This window comes from Acomys russatus, chromosome 2 (genome assembly GCF_903995435.1).
Source record: "Acomys russatus chromosome 2, mAcoRus1.1, whole genome shotgun sequence".
Classification (NCBI taxonomy): Eukaryota; Metazoa; Chordata; class Mammalia; order Rodentia; family Muridae; genus Acomys; species Acomys russatus.
In genome coordinates, this window is record NC_067138.1 from 105204582 (window position 1) to 105227854 (window position 23273).

General features: G+C 37.7%; 1 protein-coding gene and 1 pseudogene across 1 annotated transcript in view; both read left to right on the forward strand.

The window, feature by feature from the left end:
- The window catches only part of Efcab7 (EF-hand calcium binding domain 7), a 58013-nt gene extending 45422 nt beyond the window's left edge, over positions 1-12591 (forward strand). The window contains exons 10-13 of the mRNA XM_051164690.1: positions 3915-4063; positions 7775-7984; positions 9758-9865; positions 11871-12591. Of these exons, the coding sequence (XP_051020647.1) occupies positions 3915-4063; positions 7775-7984; positions 9758-9865; positions 11871-11945 (542 nt within the window). The 3' untranslated portion in view covers positions 11946-12591. The remainder of the gene's footprint in view (positions 1-3914; positions 4064-7774; positions 7985-9757; positions 9866-11870) is intronic.
- On the forward strand, positions 7984-8095 carry LOC127208046 (uncharacterized; annotated as a pseudogene).
- Positions 12592-23273: the final 10682 nt, after the last annotated feature.

Here is a 23273-nt window from a genome sequence, read left to right on the forward strand (position 1 = left end):
TTTCCATATATTGAACCACCACTGCGTGCCTGGGAGGAAACCTACTTGGTCATGGTGAATGATAGTTTTGATGTGTTCTTGAATTCAGTTTGCGAGTATTTTATTGAGTATTTTTACATCAATGTTCATATGAGAAATTGGTCTGAAATTCTCTCTTTGTTGAGTCTTTCTGTGGTTTAGGTACCAAGGTGACTGTGGCCTCATAGAACGAGTTTGGTAATGTTCCTTTTGTTTCTATTTTATGGAATAGTTTGAAGAGAATTGGTGTTAACTCTTCTCTGAAGGTTTGGAAGAATTCTGTGCTGAATTCGTATGGTCCTGGGCACTTTTTTTGTTAGGAGACTTTTGATGACTACCTCTATTTCCTCAGGTGTGGTAGGACTATTCAATTTGTTTATCTGATCTTGATTCAATTTTGGTGGTTGGTAGCTATCAAGAAAATTGTCTATTTCATTTATGTTTTCTAATTTTGTGACATATAGGCTTTTGAAGTAAGATTTGATGGTTCTTTGGATTTCCTCAGTGTCTGTTGTTATCTCTCCCTTTTCATTTCTGATTTTGTTGATTTGAATATTCTCCCTCTGCCTTTTAGTTTCACTAAAGGTTTGTCAATCTTGTTGATTTTCCTCTAAGAACCAGCTCTTGGTTTTGTTGATTGTTTTCTTTGTTTCCAGTTTATTGATTTCAACCCTGATTAGATGATTTTCAGCCATCTACTCCTCTTGGGTGTGTCTGCTTCCTTTTGTTCTAGAAATTTCACATGCGCTGTTTAGTTGCTAGTATGGGGTCTCTCCAGTTTCTTTATAAAGGCACTTAGTGCTATGCGCTTTCCTCTTAGCATTGCTTTCATTGTGTCCTATAGGTTTGGGTATGTTGTGCCTTCTGTTTCACTGAATTTTAGGAAGTTTTAAATTTATTTTTTTATTTCATCCCTTACCCAGATGTCATTGAGTAGGGAGTTGTTCAGTTTCCATTAATTTGTAGGCTTTCGGTTGTTTCTTTGGTTGTTGAGTTCCAACTTTAATCCATGGTTGTCTGATACGATACAAGAGATTATTTAGATTTTCTTGTATCTGTTAAGGTTTGCTTTGTGGCCAAGTATGTAATCAATTTTGGAGAAGGTTCTGTGAGGTGCTGAAAAGAAGGTGTAATCTTTTGTGTTTGGGTGAAATGTTCTATAGCTATCAGTTAGGTCCGTTTGTTTCATTATGTCTATTAGTTTCCTTGTTTTTCCATCTAGTTTCTGTTTTGATGATCTGTCTATTGCTGAGAGTGGGGTGTTGAAGTCTCCCACTATTAATGTGTGGGGTTCAATGTGTGGCTTAAGTTTTAGTAACATTTCTTTTACAGATGTGGGTGCTCCTGCATTTGGGGCATAGATATTCAGAATTGAGAAATCATCTTGGTGTAGTTTTCCTTTGATGAGGATGTAGTGACCTTCTCCATCTCTGTTGATTATTTTTGGTTGAAAGTCTGCTTTGTCAGATACTAGCATGGCTACTCCACCTTGTTTCCTAGGCCCATTTGCTTGGAATAGAGTTTTCCAACCCTTTACTCTGAGGTAATGTTTATCTTTATTGCTGAGGTGTGTTTCCTGTATGTAGCAGAATGATGGATCCTGTTCTTACATCCATTCTGTCAGCCTGTGTCTTTTTACTGGGGAGTTGAGGCCATTGATGTTAAAAGAGATATTAATGACCAGTGTTTGTTAGTTCCTCTTGTTTTGATGTTGGTAGTGGTATAGTGTGTGTTTCTGTGTTTTGGATTTATGGATGTGGACTTATTTCTTGTGTTTTTCTGGGTGTAGTTAGCCTTCTTGGGTTGGAGTTTTCCTTCTAGTACCTTCTGTAGGGCTGGATTTGTGGTTAGGTACTGATTAAACTTGATTTTGTCATGAAATATCTTGTTTTCACCATCTATGGTGACTGAAAGTTTTGCTGGGTATAGTAGTCTGGGTTAGCATCTGTGGTCTCTTAATGTTTGCATGACTTCCACCTAGACCTTTCTAGCTTTCATAGTCTCTGTTGAGAAGTCAGGTGTAATTCTGATAGGTTTGCTTTTATATGTAACTTGACCTTTTTCTCTTGAAGCTTTTAATATTATTTCTTTGTTCTGTACATTTAATGTGTTTGATTATTATGTAGTGGGAGGATTTTCTTTTTTGGTCCTATCTATTTGGAGTTCTATAGGCTTCTTGTATGCTAATGGGCACTTTTTCTTTAGGATGGGGAAGTTTTCTTCTATGATTTTGTTGAAAATATTTTCTGGGCCTTGGAGCTTGGAGTCTTCTCCTTCCTCTATTCCTATTATTCTTAGATTTGGCCTTTTTATAGTATCCCATATTTCTTGGGTGTTTTGTGTCAGGAACTTTGTAATTTTAACATTTTCTATGATGTATCAATAACTTCAATTGTATCTTCCATGACTGAGATTCTCTCTTCCATTTCTTGTATTTGGTTGGTATGGCTTATGTCTGTAGTATGTGTCGTCTTCCCTATGTTTTCCAACTCTAAGATTGCTTCAGCTTGTGCTTTCTTTGTTGTTTCTAATTCCTTCTTTAGGTCTTTAATAGTCTTATTAATTTCTTTCTCCCATTTGTTTGAATTTTCCTGTAATTCTTTATAGGATTTATTCAATTCCTTCATCTCTTTGATCTCTTTGGATGTATTTTCCTGTAGTTCTTTATAGGATTCATTGAATTCCTTCATCTGATTGAGTATATTTTCCTGTGCTTCTTTGAGTGACATTTTCCTTTTTCAAAGTTTCTATCATTTTCATCACCTCAGATTTAAAGTCCTCTTTTTGTGTTTCATGGGTGTTCATATCTCCAGGGTTTTTTGTGTTAGGATCACTGGTTTCCTGTGTTGGTATATGACTCTCAGTTTTGTTCCTAGTCTTTTTGTGCTGTCCTCTAGTCATCTGGTTGTCTCTGGTGTTAGCAGGCATAGGGGTTCCTCCAATGAGGTTGCTCTCTGAGAATCTGGAGCATGGTGTTTTGTAGTTCTCAGTTCGGTCTTCAGGTCACTGTGCAGGGCTGTATTTCCTGCTAATCAGATGCAGTGTTCAATTGGTGCCACCATCTTGGGGGAAAAAAGCTGTCTTGGTTTTTTTCATAATAATGCATAAGCAAGAGATGCTGTCTCATTTCCTTTGAATATAATACAGATAGGAGTTGGGAAATAAAATCTTTCTTGTTGTAGGAGGTTGCCAAAATATAATCCATGGTATTATTTATCTATAGATTTATTTCAGGACAATCATAGTATGACATATAGGTGAATAGATAGGAGCTATTAGACACATATGGACATATACATACATACATACATACATACATACATACATACATACATATATATGTCTAAGTTCTGGTAAGTTTAGTTTTTCCTAAAAAATAATGTTAAATGAACATATTCAGACTTCCCTTGGGAAATTCAAGTGTCCATTATTGAACAGTTTTTCAAGGACCTACCAACAGTTGGTTATATAAACTATACATGCAGTAGTCTCCTTAAGCCAGATCCCATCAGTTCTCTCTTTGTCAAACTCCACTAGTCTGGGGTACATTATATCAAGTTCATTCAGGCATTATGAGCCTAAGAGCCATTATGAAATATCAATATAAACTCTTAGGGAGTGGTCTGGCTGGAATTTACCCGTAGAAATTAAAATTTCTTCTAATTTAGGAGTGTGTTTGCACTAGTTAGTTACAATTTGCCAATTTCTTGAAAACAAAGTCACATTATGTGATGATGACTGTGTTGAGATGTGGGAAATTTAAAAAGAAAGCAAATTTGGGGGATTCCTATTCCCCTTATCATTGGTGACAGCTGATTAAGAGTAGAGACATTTATTAAACACATGGATTTTTAATTTTAAATAACGTAATGAAGAAATGGTGGTTGTTTTCACAGAAAACTTTGACACAAAGAAGAATGAGTTAACAAGACAGGGATTTATGGAGTTGCATCTGATGGAGGCCAATGATCGAGAAGGAGACCCTCTTGACTTGTGGGTGACTCTACACTCAATGGGCTACAATAAGGCTCTGCAGCTGACGGAGGTAAAACACTCTAATGTTGACAGTAGCTTTGTTTTCCATGATATTAGCCCTTGAAAGTTCTTCTGACACATGACTTTTAAGTCCAGGCACTCCAATCCTTGAATTTCAATAGTGTGAGATGAATACTGGCCACATCACTATTTTTAGAACTTAACTGAAGCTCATGTTCTTTACTAAAATGTAGTTAATGTGAACTATGATTAATCAGAGACAAAAAAAGTTTGTGCTTAGATGTACAGAAGGAAATTAGTAATTAAAAATGTATATATTTTTGCTGGAACACAGTCCAAGAATGGAGTTGTGTGAGAGGAATTCTGAGTGCTTCTGAGAAGACTCCAAAACAACAAGACCTGAGCCTTGTGAACTCAGTTTCTTCAAAAACATGGAATTATTCTTAGAATGTGCTTCTGTGTCCCTCCAAGGTGTAGTGGACTGGAGTGAGCTTACTTCAGCTGCTTTTATATTCTTTTATATGCCGATGTGGGGAAACATGTTTTTACCACATGTGGCTTGTCCTTGTGATTGAAAACTTTATTTAAGTGAGTCTTCTCAACCTGCAGAGCATAAATTGCCTGATGCTGAATAAAGTTGGCTACTGCAAGAGGCTTTACTCTGCCTCATTTTCAGGCCCCACTTTCCCAGATTTAGGCTACCAACTTATTTTAAATTGGAGATGTCTGCTTGAATTGCCAAACACTTATTTATAAATAGGGAAACTTTATCCTAAGAGAAAGAAGGTTTTCTGAGAATGAGAGAGATATGTCTGTGGAGAGTTTGGAATGCTTGTCTTTTTAGAGATGGTGCTTCCTGGGTTAATGTTTATAACACAGTGGAAAGGGTGGCTGGCTGATCCAAAGCACTCCATATGTGATGCACCTATCACCATTATATTGGCTGTTAACACAATAGGACAAAGTTAAGCAATACTCCATGTTCAGAGGAGGAGGTAAATTAGACCTTTTAAATTTCCTGTCATGTTTAAAATACAGAATTTAAGAGTTTGAGCTCAAGCCACACATTAAGTAGTAAGGCATTTGTTTATTCTCATTCATCAGTCAACTTAATTCTCTTTTTAATATTTGTTTTTGTGTGCAAGTGTTTGGGTTGTATGCATGATTATACACCACACACATGCCTTGTGTCCACAGAAGTCAGAGGAAGCTGTCAGAGCCCTTGGCACTAGAGTTGCAGATGACTGTGAGCTGCCATGTGGGTGCTGGGAAATGAATCCAGGTCCCCTAGAAGAGTAGCCAGTGCTCTTAACGGCTGAGCCATCTCTTCAGCCATCTCTCCAGTTGACTTCAGTCAACTTAAAAGGGCAATACTAATAATAACAGATTTAAAAATTAAGTACTTTGAGACTTCAACTAAATCCCTAGTTTTGGGTATTTTTTAATATTCCTCAGAAAGCGCTTTCAGAGAAGCCCCTCCCTTCACCTCTGCCAATCTGTCTCTGTCTCTGTCTCTTTTTCTCATTCTCTCTCTTGCCATTTTTTGTAATTGAGTGTGAAGAGTTACTGTAATTTTTTTAATTCATTATTTTGTTGGTTTGTTTTTTGAGACAGGATTTCTCTGTCTCTGCTGTCCTGGAATTATCTCTGTAGACCAGGCAGGCCTCAAACTCAGAGTTCCATCTGCTTCTGCCTTCTGAGTGCTTGGATTAAACGTGTGTTTCACCACCCCTTGGCCAAATTACAGTAATTTAATATTTTGTGAATTTTACATTTTAACCACGGTTGCAAAAGCTAGTTCTAGTCTATAAACAGTACTGATTTTGCTACACATGTTTTATGCAGTGAAAATTATTTAAAAGCAATAAATTGAAAACATTTAAAACCATTTATTAATTACTTCTTACCTTTAAAACTGAGGTAAGAAAGACTTAAGAGATAAATTTTTATTTGACTTAAATTTTATTTATAATAGTCAATAGATAATATTAGTCCCATTATTCAGAATTCAATGAAAGGAGACTGAGAATGGAGCTCAATTGATAGGAGTGCTTGCCTCACATACCTGAGTACAATCCCCTACACCACATAAATGGGCATGGTAGTGTATGCCAGTTCAAGGTCATCTTCAGCTACATAGCAAGTTTGAGGCTCGCCTGAGCTACATGAGAAGAAAAACATATAATAACATTTAACAGGAAAAGTACATGCAGCAGAAAGTGTCAAAGGATGATGTCCTAGTTTGCTTTATATTGCTGGGACAAAAGCCATGACTAAAAGCAACTTGGAGAGGAAAGGGCTTATTTCAATTTACAACTTCGGGGTAATGAAGGAAGTCAGGGCAGGAACTCAAGACTGAACTGAACAGCAGTTTAAATGCCTCCAATACTGTATGGCATGGTTGTGGATGGCTGAAATCTTAGCACCTGGGAAGGTGCTGAGCTGATGCAAGAGGCCCTTGAGTTTGATTTTTTGTTTTGTTTTTTGAGACAGGGTTTCTCTGTTTAGCCTTGGCTGTCCTAGACTCGCATTATAGACCAGGTTGGGCTCGAACTGACAGGGATCCACCTGCCTTTGCCTCCCAAGGGCTGGGATTAAAGGCGTGCACCACCACACCCTGGAAGTTTGATACCAGCCTGGGCTACATAGCAAACTGAGAACATCCTGGAAAATATAGCAAGATGCTGTCTCAAAAAATAAAAGACAAAAAGAAAAACAGCAACAACATTAATAACCTCTGAAAAACAAGACTTGTTATAAGAAGCGAGTCAAAGACCCTCTGCAACCATATCACCCACATTTTCCAGGTGTGGCCAAGAACACACGTCCCAAGGATGCTCTGACTTTACCTCATGCAGCCTTTTAGTATATCTTTTAATTGAAAGGAACCCATTTACCTGTAACGTTAATCCCAGTTCAGCCTGAAGTGTGTGCTTTGGTGCAGGCTCTGCCTAAGTTTGTCAAAAGAAAATCCAAGGGTTACTTGATTCACTTGTCTGGATTGAAGCATCTAAGCTGGTTTTCTGTGTGCTCAGGTCTTAGGCTATATTAACTACTATGCCCATCAACATGAGAGAACACTTTAAAATTTTTATTTGTGTGTGTGTGTGTGTGTGTGTGTGTGTGTGTGCGCGCGCGCGCAAGTGTGTGTGTGCAAGTATAGCATGTACACACAGGTGCCCACAGAGGCTAGAAGGCATTGGATTCTGTAGAGCTGGAGTTACAAGTGTTTGCCAGATGCCCACCATGGTTGCTTAGAATCAAACTCTGGTGGTCTGGAAGAACAACAAATGCTCCTAACCACTGACCCATCTCTCCAGTCCTGAGGAAACAGTTTTTGATGAACAGTTGAAATGGTATAACTCCTAAAAGTGGCATCACTGTCTTCTCAAGGTTTTTGTGCAAAAGAGTCTATAGTTGGTTTCCTTTATCTATGGTTGAGTTACTTATAATCTATTGTAACTTGAAGTATTAAATGGAAGAATCAAGAATTTAAAAACAAAACAAAAAACTGTACATTCTAAGTTACGTTCTATCCTGAATGGCATGATGAAATCCCGGGAGTTCTGCCATCCCATGCCTAGGATAGGATTATCCTTTGGTCTTGTTTTGTCTCAGTGTCAGGCTTGGGCAAGGACTTGTACCCACTGAGCTATCTTGCTGGCCAAATGAATCCTAAATGATATGATAAGCATTTATAATAAGTTTATTTAAAATTTTACAGAAGGCTAAAGCAAGATTTTGTTTGCTTCTCCATCAGGCATGCCCATTTGTCATCAATATCTATGCAGAAAGATGCAAGCCAAGAATTAAAGCTGTCCATATGGAGGCATGCAGTGGGCAACTTGAGAAAGCCATTTGCAAATCTGTCCTTGATAGAAGTGATGCTAAAGTCATGGATGGCTATGAAAACATAATTGTACATACTTGCAATTTTGACACCTGGATTACATCAATTATTGAAAATAAGGTATTGTGCAATGGCAGTATCGTAGTCAATGAGGTTTATCCAAGGCACAATTATTGCTATTTGAAAATAAGGTATTGATTATGAGGCAATTTTCCTTATTTTGGTATAAAGTTTAATAATAATGTTATCTTTCTTTTTACATTGTAGCCAAATATCCTACTGCATATATAATATTTATAATGAAAAATTATTCTTTTTAGTATTTATAAATCAAAGTTGGCATGATACTCTTATATTATTTATAATAACTCAAGACCATTGTTTTTATTTTAAAATATGACTATTAAATTTGGAGATCAGTGAAGAATCAGCATAATTTAGTTACAAAATAAGGATATAATTATTGTTTATGTAAAATATTATATTTTAAAATCTTTGTTTAGTTTGTTATACAACAGAACCACCAGGAAGTATGAAACATGCTTTCTACTTTCAAATTGAGATACTTAGAAAGAAAAAATTAATACTCTCAGAGAGACCAGAGGATAAATAAACATTAAGTCATGTAGTACTGTTTGCATACGCAGGAGTTTTAGCTTACCCGTGTCTCTTGTAATGTTTAGACCATAGAACTTGGCAACAATGTGTGATGAGGCGAAAGAGAACTGTAGACTAGGAGTTTAGCCTTGTCTAAGGTTTAGGTATACTGAGAGACAGTCTTTAGAAACAAGGTAGACAGTAGAAGAATCACAGGGAAGGGCAGTATGAAGGATTCATTACTAGGAAGGTCAAGAACAGTGATAGAGTGGCTCTAGACCATATGCGTTCTCTTGAACACTCTTTCAAGGACCTAAAACAGTGCCTATCGTGCAGTTAATATATATTTTTTTTAATTTGTTCACTTTATATCCCAAATGTAGCCCCATCCCTCGTCACCTCCCAGTCCCACTCTTCCTCCCTTATATCCCCTTCCGCCTCCCTTAGTCCTTAGAAAGGGGAAGCCTTCCTCTCTTAACATCTGACCTCAGCCTACCAAGTCTCATCTGGGTTGCCTGAATCCTCTTCCTCTGTGGCCTGGCAAGGCCATCCCACCAGGAGGAAGTGATCAACATGTGGGGACCAGAATCCATGTCAGAGGTAGCCCCTACTCCCCATATTATGGGACCCACAAGGAGAGTGTGCTGCCTATTGACTACATTGGGGCAGAGGGTCTAGGTCCTCACCATGCATTGCCCTTGGTTGGTACATCAGTCTCTGTGCGCCCCTTCCTCCACCTGGATTTGTTGGCTCCATTGGTCTCCTTGTGGAGCTCCTGACTCTTCCAAGTTCTTCTATTCCCCAGCTCTTCCTTACGTCTCCCTGTACTTCACCCAGAAGTTTGGCTTTGAATCTTAGCATCTGCTTCCATCCCCCGCTGGGTGGAGTCTTAAGCACATGCATAGTGAGTCAGTGAATAAGAGAGGAACCCAATTAGATGGATGTCTCAGGCGTATTAGTTGGAAGGTAGGAGCTGAGTAAACAGATGTTAGGAAAACAGATGAAAGAAAAGAAAGCCAGTACTGCTATAATAAACCCTGGATGAGCTAACTTGCTGTTACTCTACACAGTGGTCTGGGAGTGAAAATTAAAGGGAAAATCTAAAATGCATTTGAAAGAAATGGTGGTTGGTTAAAATGAAATGAATGAAGAAAGCCATGGCACTAAGCAGAAAGTGGCAGCTGGTTTGTATGAATTTGTAGTGGACTGGAATCTATAAACAGATTTTCAGGTTTTATTCTGAGGTTTATAATCTGTATTTATTTTTCAAAACTAAAGACTTGTCATTTTCTACAGTCAGATGACAAAGTGATTATTCACATCAACAATGAACTGAGTAAAAACTGTGTCAACAACAGAGGACTCAATATCTTTGCAGTAGAAGTGGCACCAAGATCTACAATGGTAAATATTACTCTCTATCTAAAGCCTTTTGAAAAGAAATTATTCACTGTTGATGCAATGTGGCATGAAATGAAGTTATCTTTGTGTGACACTCACAGCAGTAAACACTGCTCTTCTACAGAAGAGTGGGTGCGATTTTTTGTTTGGTTTAGTTTTGGATTGTTTCTCATGGAACGAACTCAGGCTGGCCTCAAGCAGTAGTGAAGGCAGATCTTAAATTCCTCTATCTCCAGAGTGCTAGGACTACAAACCACCATGTCTGGTGGAGGCCTTGCTTTTAATTCAGTCTTGTCACTGTTTGGGTTCAGTGACTGTGGGATAGTCATTTAACTCCTCTGTTTAGTTCCTTTTAAAGTGGTTTTGCCTTGTGCGTGCACATGCACATGCCTACATGCACATTCACGCCACAAAATGCATGTAAAGTTAGAGGACACTTGTAGGGAATACCATGTGTGTTCCAGGATCCAGCTTAGGGGCAGGCACTTGATCAGCTGATCCATCTGCCTGCTCTGTTCTAGCTTAAGGGTAAAATTAAAGTAATATCACTAGATTAGTTAGGTCCTTCACAAGACTAGTGTAAAGATAAACATAAAATTATATGCATGAAAGTACTTTAAACATCATATGGAGAAGTGCCAAATAATATGACTAAAGATAGTTACTTTAATAACCCAAAATATGCTTATCTACACTATTAAAGTTGTCCAATATTACCTGAGAAAATATCCTTAAAGTTTTAGATAAGCAACTAAGTCAAGTGCCAGAAATAGCTATAATTTTGCTATTAGCAGACTCTGTTTCTGATGAGGTCACAAATTGAAAGGCAAGAATGGATCAGCAGACTCCCAGGGTCTGGGGAAGGAACAGGAAAAGGCTTACTAGTATAGTCTTTCACCCCACCCCCATGTTTTCTGTGAACTTCCAGAACCTTCTTGAATGGTAAAGAGTAAAACCAGCTTATTCTAAGTCTCTCCAGTGAAGACTTAGGAATTGGATTGCAGAGCTAACTTAGTGAGTAAAGTGCTTGCTACGCATCCTAAGAGCCCTTGTGAGCCAGGCATGGCAGTGCACAGGGTGGAACCCAGTTCTAGGGAGAGAAACGGGCAGATCCCAAAGTCACTGGACAGTCTCACCTGACCAGTAGGGGGCAATTTCCCTGAGAGGATAGTGTTTGAGGAACGACGACTGAGCTTGACCTCTTGCACACATGTTCACCCACATGAGCATGTGTACACACATGCATGCACACACTCATGTGCACACACACCTGCAATTTCAGACAGTGTTCTAGGCTTAGTGAGAAAGGCTGTTTACCTCCCACCACCTTCTTCACTCACTTTTATACACAGTGAAACTAGTGAATAGGATCAGGGCTGGATTTTCCTGTTAGTCCTGGGATCATAAACTGCCAGTCCATGCTAGGGAAAAATAGTGGACTTTTATCTGCACACAAACAGCTTCTCCCTCCCTTTCTTTTTTGGTTTTTGAGACTGAATCTCTTTGTATAACCCAGACTGCCTTCAAATTTGAGAACCTCCAGCCTTAGCCTCATGAGATTGTACCAGTAGGTAATGTATTGTCACACCTAACTTTATAAAACTGTAGTCATCACCCTTTTATTAATTATATACTTTATGTTGCCCAGGCTAGCCCAGAATCTGTGACCTCAACTGATTCACTGGCTTAAGTCTCCCAAGTATTTCAATTAATGCACATTCATGACACATGGCACATGACACTGCCCCTGGTTTCACAGGGATTTTTTTTCTTGTTGGAGACAGAGTTTCATTGAGGAGCTCTGGCTGGCTTAGAACTTACTGTGTAGACCAGGTTTTCCTTGAACTCACAGAGATCTGCTTGTCTCTGCCTCTTGACTGCTTAGATTGAAGGTGTGTTCCACCTAGTGCAATCACACCTAGTTTCATAGGCCTAGAAATGTCTTATTGAAAATTAGCAAATAATAATTTATCGAAGTAAAATATAAGCTTTGTATTTTTATATGCAGGTTTGTCAACATGTAATGCCCCTGAATGAACGACAAGAATGGATATATTATTGTGTGTATTCTCTCATATCCTAAGGATATTCACTTGGAGCTATCAAACTAAGAAGTATTTTAGATCAAATCTGTTATTTATTAACTCAATGCTATTCCATGTAACTGGTATACTTAATAATCTGTTTCATTTCTATGAATGTATATTTTATATCCATGTTATATATTTCATTATTAAAATTCAAATAGTGTTTTAAAAATGTGACTATCTTGTTAATTTAGTGGTTAATATTAGTATTTTTGCTTTTCAATAAATAAAAATAAACTTATAGATGGATTTTTTAAAATATATTTGATGACTTCTTCAAAACTATACACTTTTGGTTTGCATTGTAAAAAACTAAAAAAATATAAATACAAAACCAGTCACTTAAGGACTTAATTATTAAAAAGACAAAGTGGAATTGAAGAAACCTGTTTCTGTGTTAGGAGGTCAAAACCTGTTGGCAATTGCAGGAATATTCTGTCCCAATGGCATATTTCCCACTAGCGTGGCTGTGGATTGCTTTTCACAGAGGGTATGTTGAAACTGTTGAAATTAAGCCTGTGTAGCAGTTGAGATTGTATGTGACATGAAAAATGACATCAAGCAATCAAAAACTGTCAGTAACAGAGTACTTGGCCAGTGCCAGCTTTTGAAATATGAATACCATCTGGCAGATACTATTTTTTTTTTTTTTTTTTTTTTTTTTGCCTACCTTAAAGCATATAGTTTAAATGTTATTTCGAGTTTGGACCATTAATTTAGGTATCTGTAAGATATGTTGTCTTTACCTCACTGTTTGAACACTTCAGATGGATGTCTCATTAAAGGTAGTGAAATATAAAATCATTTTGTTTATCATCAAATACTGTATAAGTTCAACAGCTATGACCATATATCATATTTCACCTTACACCAAGGGACAAAAAATTATGTGTGGTACTAAAAACATATAACAAAGTTGTTATACTTGCCAAAAGTAGTATAGGTCTTTTATACTCAGATAGTGGATCTTATGAAATATTATCTTGAGCACACAGAGACTCAAGAAAGATCAGGGAGCACTAGAACTGGAGGTGTGCTCCCCAGCATGGGCATGAGCTGGCTACACAAACCTCCGTCTGTTCTAGGGAGCTCTGGCCGCCAGGGTGAGGCTCACTGTCTTAGCTTTCCCATCTTAGTTAAACTTTCTTTTTCCTTCTTATGTTAACATTCTACAGTTCAGACATTTTAAATCCAATTTGTTAGATTTCAGATATTACCACAAGAACTTAAATTATTGTGTTTAATCACTGCACTGATTTTTTTTAACTATATGTTAGTTGGAGCTTTAGAAAGGGCATGTAATAGAAACCTATGGTTCTTCTTTTTCATTCCTCATTTTCCCTATCCTTCCCTCTTACGGTTATTTTTATAAGACTGTTTGTCTCTCAGTTTCTCTCTTAACATGGCTATCACACAAATAATCGAGACTCTTTAACAAGCTTCACAGTGCAAGAACTCAGCATGTATCACTCTGTTCTTAACCCTTTAAGCTAATTTGGCTTCCTCTCAGAGTACATCCCAGATATGCTTGCACTTTGTAGCTTTCCTGATCCAGCTCCTCTCCTGATCTCTTCTGCATCTCTCCAATCACAAAATCCCTATTTCTCCTCCCCAGGCTCGCAGGAAGTCCATCCCTCTTCTCTCCCCTTCTCAGTGACTGGCTTTAAGCTGCTTTATTGGTGTATCAGGGGACAATTGAGGAGCAATGTTTATAAACCTTGAGACAGGAGATTCTCAGAACAAGGATTGCAACCAGATATAGGTAGTACAGAAATCAGCATTTGAAGCTGGGCACCGTAGTACATGACTGTAATCCCAGCATTCATGGAGGCAGAGGCAGGCAGATCTCTGTGAGTTCAATGCCAGCCTCTTCTACAAAGCGAGTCCAGGACAGCCAAGGCTACACAGAGAAACCCTGTCTAGAAAAGAAAGAAAGAAAGAAAGGAAAAAGAAAAGATCAGCATTTGAGTTACACATTAACCTTATACCTACAGTTGTATCTCTAACTATTGATATGATATGCAACAGGTCAATTAATTTTGCACTTATGGGGCATCTAATATGTGCAGAGCACAGCTTTAGACACTGCTTCCGCAGAGGTGAACCGAGCAGACATTATTTCTGCCCTCACCCCACATAGCCTATCAGAGAAGATGGATCATGAACAAGTATTACAGGCAGCACCTCTAACATACATTTTTAAATGCCTCATTTTTCATGAGGCCTTAGTCCTTTTCTCAGCCTAGGAGAATGTGTTCCCTATCTTGAGCTTCTATTTTAATATCTTTCCCTTCAGATATTTTAATATAACATTTTATTTAGAAGGGGGGGAGAGAGGGAAAGAGGAAGAGAGGGAAAGAGGAAGAGGGAGAAGAGGAGAGAGGGAGGGAGAGGAGGGAGAGGAGAGCCCACATGTTGAGATCATAGGACGACTTTTGGGAGTCAGTTTTCTCCTATCCTATGGAACTTGGTAACTGAACTTGGGTCATCAGGCTTAGCAGCAAGTACTTTTATATCTTGTTGACCCAATATCAGACTTTTAAAAAATTGTTATACCATAACTTTCATTCTCTTAGGTTGACTAAAAGACTAAGGTGTCATGAAAAATGAAGCAGATAGGTAGATGATAGATATTAAATTGATGGTTTAATGATATTTTATTATATAGTTGTATGTATATATGCAATTATATATTATATATATTAGATGGTTGTATATATAGTTGTATTCACTTGTTTATCTGATGGATTTGTTTCCAGTTTTGTTTGTTTAACAATCGTTATGCCTGTGAGGTTTTTAATGTAAACACAGGTTTTCATTTCTCTCATAGATTCCTAGAGATGAGATTTCTGTGTCGTGGGGTAAATGTGCCCCTTTTATCTACTCTTGCTTTGGTGCTAAAACAAATATTTCAAGCACTATACCCAACAGACATTGAGAGAGTATATTTTTGCCTTGTTCCCAGCTTTAGCAGAAATGCTGTGAAGTTTTCTCTGTTCAGTGTGATGTTGGTTGTGGCCTAACTGTGGATTGACTTTGTTATGTTGAGATATATTAAGATATATTCCCTCCATCTCTAGTCTCTCCAAGACTATATTATCAATGGATGTTAGATTTTGTCAGAGGCCTTTTCTGCACCTACTGAGATTATTATATGGTTTTGTCCTTGAGTCCACTTTTGTTTTTACATTATGTTGAACCTTCCCTGCATTTTGGGGATGAAGCTGACTTGAAGGTGATAGGTAATATCTTTTTGATATGCTCTTGAATTTGGCTTCTGAGTATTTTACTGAGATTTTTCTGCATATATTTTCATAAGGTGGATTATTGTTTCTTTATGAGTGTGGGTCTTACCTCATTTAGGTATCCATGTATTGCTGAGCTCCTAAGAAGAATTTAGAAGCATTCTTCCATTTTCTATTTGATGAAATAGTTTGAGAAGATTTTTTAGTTCTTTATACATTTTAAAGCTGAATGCCACATCCTGTCATTACTAGTAGCAACAATTGGCTACCTCGTTTTCTTTGTATTGAAGTATTTAGAATACATCTTAATTGATATTCAGTATTTTATAAAATTCTCCCATTGAAATAAAGGCTCAACCAAGAGTAAAATGACTGAAAAAAAGAAAGGAAGAAAGAAAGAAAGAATAAAGATATGGTAAATTTCTGTGGGGAGTCCTTCAGCTCCCGGGCCTCTTGTTAGTTGGGAGACTTCTTATTGCTGTTTCAATCTTGTTGCTGTGATTACCCTGTTTTCAAACATTAATCTCCTTTTTGTTTAACTTTGGTAGGACAAATGCATTAAGAGATTCAGATTCATTCATGGTCTCATTAATTAAGAGAACGTGTTGCTCTTGAAGAGAGGACTTAGGTCGAGTTCCCAGCATCTACATAGCAGTTGACAACAATCTGCAAATCCAGGTTGAGAGGATCCATCATTCTCTCCTGGCCTTCACAGACACTAGCACATGCAAGGTGCACGTACATACATGCAGGCAAAACACTCACACACATAAAATAAAAAAATTAAGAAATTTATTTATTTTAGGTTTTAAAAAATTTGTTAGAATATAGATTTTTCAAGTATTTTCCTATAGATCTCACTGGTTTCTATTATAATGCCTCTCTTTCCATCTCTAATTTTATGAGCCTTGTTTGTCTTTCTTTGGGTGAATTTGGTAAAAGTTTGCCAACCACATAGATCTTTTCAAAGAACTAACTTCATTCCATCAATTCTTCTCTTTATTGCTATTTATTAATTTCTGGTCTGATCTTGATTAATTCTGTTTGTTCACTTCTGGGTGTCGTTTGGAAGTTGTTCTTCCAAGGTCTTAAGGCACATTATTAAGTTGTTTATTTGGGTTATCTTTGATTTTTTTTTAATGTGGACACTTAAAGCTGTAACTTTCCTCTTAGGACTACCTTCATTGTATCCCATATTGTTCCACATGCTTGGGCATTAATTTTCATTCAGTTCTAAAAATTTCTAAGTTTCCTTTTTTGGAAAACTTTCTTTGGTGACCCACTCACTCATCATTCAATATTGTTTTGTTCAATCTCCAAGAACAACATAGTGTATGTTTTCTGTAGTTCTATTGCTGTTGATAATCTGGCTTTATTCCATTGTGGTCAGATAAAATACTAGGGGTGTTTTAATTTTCCTTATTAGTCAAAAGAAGGGTCACAGAGACAGCAAGCAGTAATTAGCATCAAAATATATTAGACCATCCCCCAACATGCTTTTATTGTATAAAGTTTTTTTTCTCTTTGAATCATTAACAGATCATTTTTCTGGGTGTAGTAGTCTAGGCTAGCATCTATAGGCTTTGAGAGCATGTAGTACTTTGGTCCAAAATGTCAGTTGTAATTCTGATATGTCTTCCTTTATATGTGACTTGGTCTTTTTCTCTTCCAGCTTTCAAACTCCTTTCATTGTGTGTTTAATATTTTGACTGTTATATGATGTGGGGAATTTCTTAAAGATTTATTTATTATTATGCATACATTCTTCTGCCTGCATGTACACCTGCAGGCCAGAAAAGGGCATCCCATCACATTATAGATGGCTGTGAGCCACCATGTAATTGCTGGGAGTTGAACTCAGGACCTCTGGAAGAGCAATTAGTGCTCTTTACTGCTGAGCCACCACTCCAGCCCAGATGTGGGGAATTTCTTTTCTGGTCCTCTTTATTTGGTGTTCTACATGGCTCTTGAACCTGGGTAGGCAACCTTTTTCCTTTGATTTGAATAATTTTCTTCTATGATCGTGCTGAAAATATTTTTTGTGTCTTTGGTGGGTTCCTTCTGCTTGTTTCTTGCTAGCAATTCTTGGATTTGGTCCTTTTATAGTGTCTGGAAATTCCATTCATTTTGTAAAGTTATCATTTTCTTTAACTGAGTGATCTAGTGTCTCTACCTTGTCTTTATGCCTTGTTATTCCCCCTTCCACGTGGTCTGGTCTATTGAGGACGTTTTCCAACAAGCTGTTTATTTGACTAATTTATCCTTTATAGATTTATTTTGGTTTGAATTTTCTTCAAAAATTGTATCTCTTTATCGAATTCAGACTGAAGAAAAGGATAAACATACCCAAAAGGTGATGGTAAAACAAAATAAAACACAACAGTGTTAAGTCCATAATTAAACAAAAAAGGGCTAAGAAAATAAACACCATAAAATGAACAAAATGACAGGGATCAATACACATCTTTAACAGTAACTTTGAACATAAATAATCTCACCTACCCAATCAATGGACACAGATTAGCAGACTGGATTTAAAAAATCAGGATCTATCATTTTTCTGCCTCCAGGAAACACTTCACCACCAAAGACAGAAACTACCTTAGAGTGAAGTGATGGGCATAAGGTTATTGTGTGATTCAAATGCTAATTTCTGTACCCTCCCCATATCTAGTTGCAATCTGTGTTCTGAAAATCTCCTGTCTCAATATTGTGTAAGCACTGCTCCCCAATTGTTCCCAGTATGCCATTAAAGCAGCTTACAGCCAATCACTGAGCAGGGGAGAGAATAGGGCTAGACTTCCTGCCAGAGAAGGGAGGAGGAGTTAGAACAGGAAGGAGGGGTTGAGCCATGGGGCAGAGGTCCAGGAAACATCAGGAGAGAGATGCTGGAGCAGGAAAGCTACAAAGTGCAAATATCACTCAGATCAGAGCTGAGAGGAAGCCAAATTAGCTTAGAGGGTTAAGATTATAGTAATAACTGCTCAGTTCTTATGCTGTGAAGTTTATTATTAAACAAATATAAAAGAGTGTCAATTATTTATATGATAGCTGGGTTAAGAGAGAAACAAACGCAGTTATAAAATAACCTTAAACATATTTTCATATTCTGAATTGGTCTTTTTTTTTTTTGTGTGAACATTCTGGTATTTACTCAGTTCTTCTTTAAATTCCTTGTCTATTGTTTTGTGTGTCATCAACTTTCTTTCCTCAGGGAACATGACTATGGGAATACTGATTCTTCTTGGTGGAGGTATTGTCTTGGTTTTCCATGCTGTTTTTATTTTTGCAGTTGGACCTGGGTATCTGAAGGCGGGTCAATGGTGTTCAGAATCTCAGGGTAGTATGTAGAATATTCTCAGTGTACCATAGCCAATCCTTCTTACTGAATAAATAGAAAATTATGTCGTAGACATTTCAAGGGAAAAAACCTTTTGGCCTTATTCACATATTTTAAGCAAAAGAACAATTTAGAAATAACTACCCACGTGGTTTTCTTTATTCTTTTTTGTTTTTGTTGTGTGTGTGTTACGTGTAATTCTTGATTTATATTTCCTTGCTGTTTATGCATTCCTAGATGCTTAGTATGACTTTGTTGGTGTTGGTGGGTGGTATTTAGATACTTTTGGCTGCCTAAAGTTATAACTTTTTATGCTACTGGACAATTAGAATATAAGTTTTTTGGCTTGTATCCCTCCACAAAACTAAATTTTTTCTTTCTAGTTTTCTTATGGTTTCTGTAACACTTGCTAGAAATTCTGTCCTTTAAAAACCAATAAATTGGGGCTGGAGAGATGATTGATCTGTTAGGAGTATTGGCTGCTCTTCCAGAGGACCAGGGTTCAATTCCCAGGACCCACATGGCTGCTCACAACTATCTGTAAATCCAGTTTCAGGAGATCCAACACCCTTATGCACACAAAACTCCAATGCATATGAAATAAAAATAAACAAATTGACTTTCTCACAGTTCTGGAGACTAGAAGTTTAAAATAAGTTAGACTTGGAAGATTTCCAAGTACAGCAGGGCTGTGTTCCTCTGGAAAGCTCTGGAGGAGGCTGCAAAAGCTTTCAGTGTTTGGTGGCTGAGCACTCCTTGGTTAGTGACTACATCACTCTAATCTGTCTCTATGGTCACATTACCTTCTCTTATGTAATTGTCATGGTTTGAATCTCAAATATCCCCCTGAGCTTCTGTTCTTGAACAATGAGGACCTCAGTTTGTGCCACTTTTGGGGGAGGTAGAGGAGCCTTTGGAAAGTGGGGCCTAGCCAGTAGTTCACTAAGAGTAGGCCTTTGAAGGTTTCATCCACTGCTGGCTCTGGCTTGTTCTCTTCTTCCTGTCTGCTGTCTTGCTGTGAACTCCAGTCACATACTCCCTACTGCCATGAACTCAGCCATGCCTTCCTCACCATGATGGGCTAAAGCTTCTGAAACCACGAACCAGAATACCTTTCTTCCCTAAATTTGTTTTCAGATATGTGGTCACAGCAAGGCCAATGTAACCAATTACCATTTGGGTTTCTCTTGGGACTCTTAGGATTCCATTAAGTCCTCCTGGGTCATCAAGATAGTTTCCTCATTCCTAAGCCCATAATCTAATTCTATCTGTAGTCTTTTTGCCATATAAGGTACCACTCATTGGTTGTAGGGGTGAGGATTTGGATCTCTCAGGAACAGGGTATTGTTAACCCACCCCATGATGTAACAAGGAGTAGAAAACACTGATGAGATGGGATGCCAAACACATTCATTACATCTTGAAAAATGTCCTTTACAATCTGTATTTTTAAAAATCTTATCTTTTCCCATTTAAAATATTAATATATGCTCATAAAATATTTATGTAAATTAATTCAGACTGATATGCTTTATAGAAAGTTCCAAAAATGAATTCAAAGGAACAAATCCAATTCATCACCTATCAGTTCCTTTCACATATAGCCTTCTAAGTAATCTCTTGAGAATGAAACACGAGTGTAAAAATTTAACTATTTTGGCACACAAAAAGCTTCCATTTAGAATCATGGCCTCTAAATATTGCTAAGTCTATGCAAAGAAAAATTTAAGTGGTGCAAGCCTTTAATTCCAGAACTCTGGAGGCAGAGGCAGCTAAGAAGGCTTAGGTTTTATGCCAAAGCCTTTCTGAGTTCAAGGCCAGTCTGGTCTATAAGGCTACACTGAGAAACTCTTGGAAAAAAAAAAAAAGGAAAGAAAAAAACTTAAATACCTTGATAACTTATAGATACAACTTGTAACTTATACACATAATACATACAAACTTCTGCACTGAATGCCTGCCATTCCATATGAAATTGTCATTTTAGAAAAATTCAGATAGACTAGACAGGAATGAATTAACTATGCCTGAATTAAGGACCAATCAATATTAGACGTAGTAAACGTAGTACACTGGCATTTGCAACAATTCAGCACTAATTTTGAGCTTTGTTGACATGTTAATGAATTACTTTTTCAGTGTAAGTGAACCATGTGTTAAATATTGAAGGGCTAATGCCATAAGATAACCTCACTTCATTATAATCCTGTATAGATCTTTTTTATTATAAATTTCATATACATACTAGTTACTACTTGTTCCAGTTACAAAGGTTGATTATTATAGCAAATTTCTTTAAATTATAAAAATAGGAATGCAAATTATTTGTGAAGAATTAATGAAAAACTTTTCTTTTTGTTTTCAAGACAGGGTTTCTCTGTGTGTAGCCCTGGCTGTTCTGGAGCTCACTTTGTAGAACAAGCTGGCCTCGAACTCATAGAGATCCTCAGCAGCGGTGCTACAGCTGGGTCCCTGGAAGCTCATTGGCAAGATAGCCAAGCTTACTTGGCAATGTCCTAGGCCAAGGAGAGACCCAGCCACAATCAAAAGGTAGAAATTACCTGACGACCTCCATCAAAGTTGTCCTCTGACCTTTACACATGTTCTGTTCACTGCACCCCCCACACCACACACATCACAATAAATAATAAATAAATTCTCCTTCAAAAGTAGAAACGGCGACTTAAGACTTTTTAGTGTATAGTTTCTTTGAGCTTGTTTGAATTGGTGGTGGATCTTTCCTCCAACTCCCACACTTTACAATGCAATCTCTACAGTCCTCAAATGTAATTTATATGCTGTAGGTTGATGTGTTATACATTTTTAACACTTGGCAAAGTCTGCTTCCTAAATTCTTCACCTGTGTATCTAACACTTTCTTGTACTTTTCTCCTTGGGTGCATGACTGATAGATCAAATTTTGTATGTCCCAAAGTTAATTTAGGTTCATAATATATTGCAACCTATTGTTGATGTTATTTTTATAAAACCGTGTTTGTTTTTCTTACTTTCTCTCTTAGTCCGACTATCACACAAATAACTGAGAGTCTTTATACTTGTTTATAGCACTTTACAGCACAATCTTGAGCAGTCTCCTCTGTTATTCCGACTCTATCTTTGCAAAAAAAATCCCCAAGTTACTTGCTTTTTAGTTCTTTCTTTGCTCCAGCTGAATCTTCTTCATCTCTCCTGCACCTCTGCCTGTGGCTGAATATCCATACACACCCCTACCTGCCACAATCCCTTACTTCCTCTTTTAACTCCTCCTCCCCTAGCTGGAAGGAAGTCCAGCCCTATTCTCTCCCCTGCTCAGTGATTAGCTGTAATATCCTTTATTGGCGTGCAAAGGGGCAATTGAGGAGCAGTGTTTACCAACACTGAGACAAGAGATCCTCAGAAAGAGGACTACAACCAGATATGGTGTGTGTGTATGTGTGCACGTGCATACATGTACAGAAATCAGCATTTGAATTATACAATAATCTTATGGTCACAACCTACAATTCTATACAATTCTATATCTTTAATATTCCTAATCCCAAGTTGCTGGGAGATACCATTCGTTTTCACTTACTCACTGCATATTATCACATCTTATTGACTTTTTTCCTCAAAATATCCTTAATTCTACCCACTTTAACCATTTCTATTGTCTTCAATGTTGTAGACCCCACCAGTTTTCTACCTGCCTAACTGGTTCCATTTAACCTGTTTTTTTCCTAGTATTTTCTCACAGTAGCCACAGTGAGCTACAAAAAAATGCTAGTGTGAGTGCAAAATTTGTCTGCTTATAGCCTTTTGCCATATCACAACAAAGATGAATCTTGATGGCATTTACTAACTGAAATAAACCAAAGACAAGAAGACCTATAATGTATGATTCCAGATATGTCATAGTTGAACAGTCAAATTCACAGAAGGGAGAATCATGGTTTCCAAGAGCATCTGGGAAGGCAGAGGAATGGACAATTATTAGAGACTACATAGGTTCGGTTTGTGATGGTAAGGAAGTTGTAGGGACATTCAGGTGTAGCTTAGTGCTAGTGTGTGGGCTTAGCATGTGGTCATGCCTAGGTTCAAGTTCAGCTATCCAAATCCCATAGACATGGATGGTTATAATACTACACAAAAACATGAAGTTATTTAGAGCCACTGAAGTAACTCTCGATGGTTAAAAATAGTATGTCCTTATGTATGTGGGTGTTTTGTGTGTATGTATTTCTGTGCATCAACCATGTGCCTAGTGCCCATGGGGGCCAGGAAAGAGCATCAGATTCTCTGGAACTGGAGTTACAGGTGTTTGTGGGATGATATGTGGATGTTGGAACTTGAACATGGGTCCTCTTAAGCACTGGGCCATCTCTCCAGCCCTGAAGATGATAACTTTTATATACATTTTGCCACAACAAAAATCCTTTTTTGTTTTTCATTGCTCTTCTGCAAAGACTATAGTACATGACACTGTCTAGGAGGGTAGTGTGACTAGGCCCACCATTCCATCTCTGCGCTGGTTACGGTGGCTGCCTTTTAAGTTCACGAGGACACTACCTTACACACCTTTCTTCAGATCTTCCCCCATGATGTTCCTGCTCTGGAATAAAATGGTACTCTTCCCTGTTCACTTTGCCAACCACTTCCAAGCCTTGGTTTCTAGGTCTTTCCCTAGGATCTTGTCTTCAACTCATCCTCTCATCTACACCTGCCTCGACCCCACAGCAGCAGGTAACAGGCCTGCACCA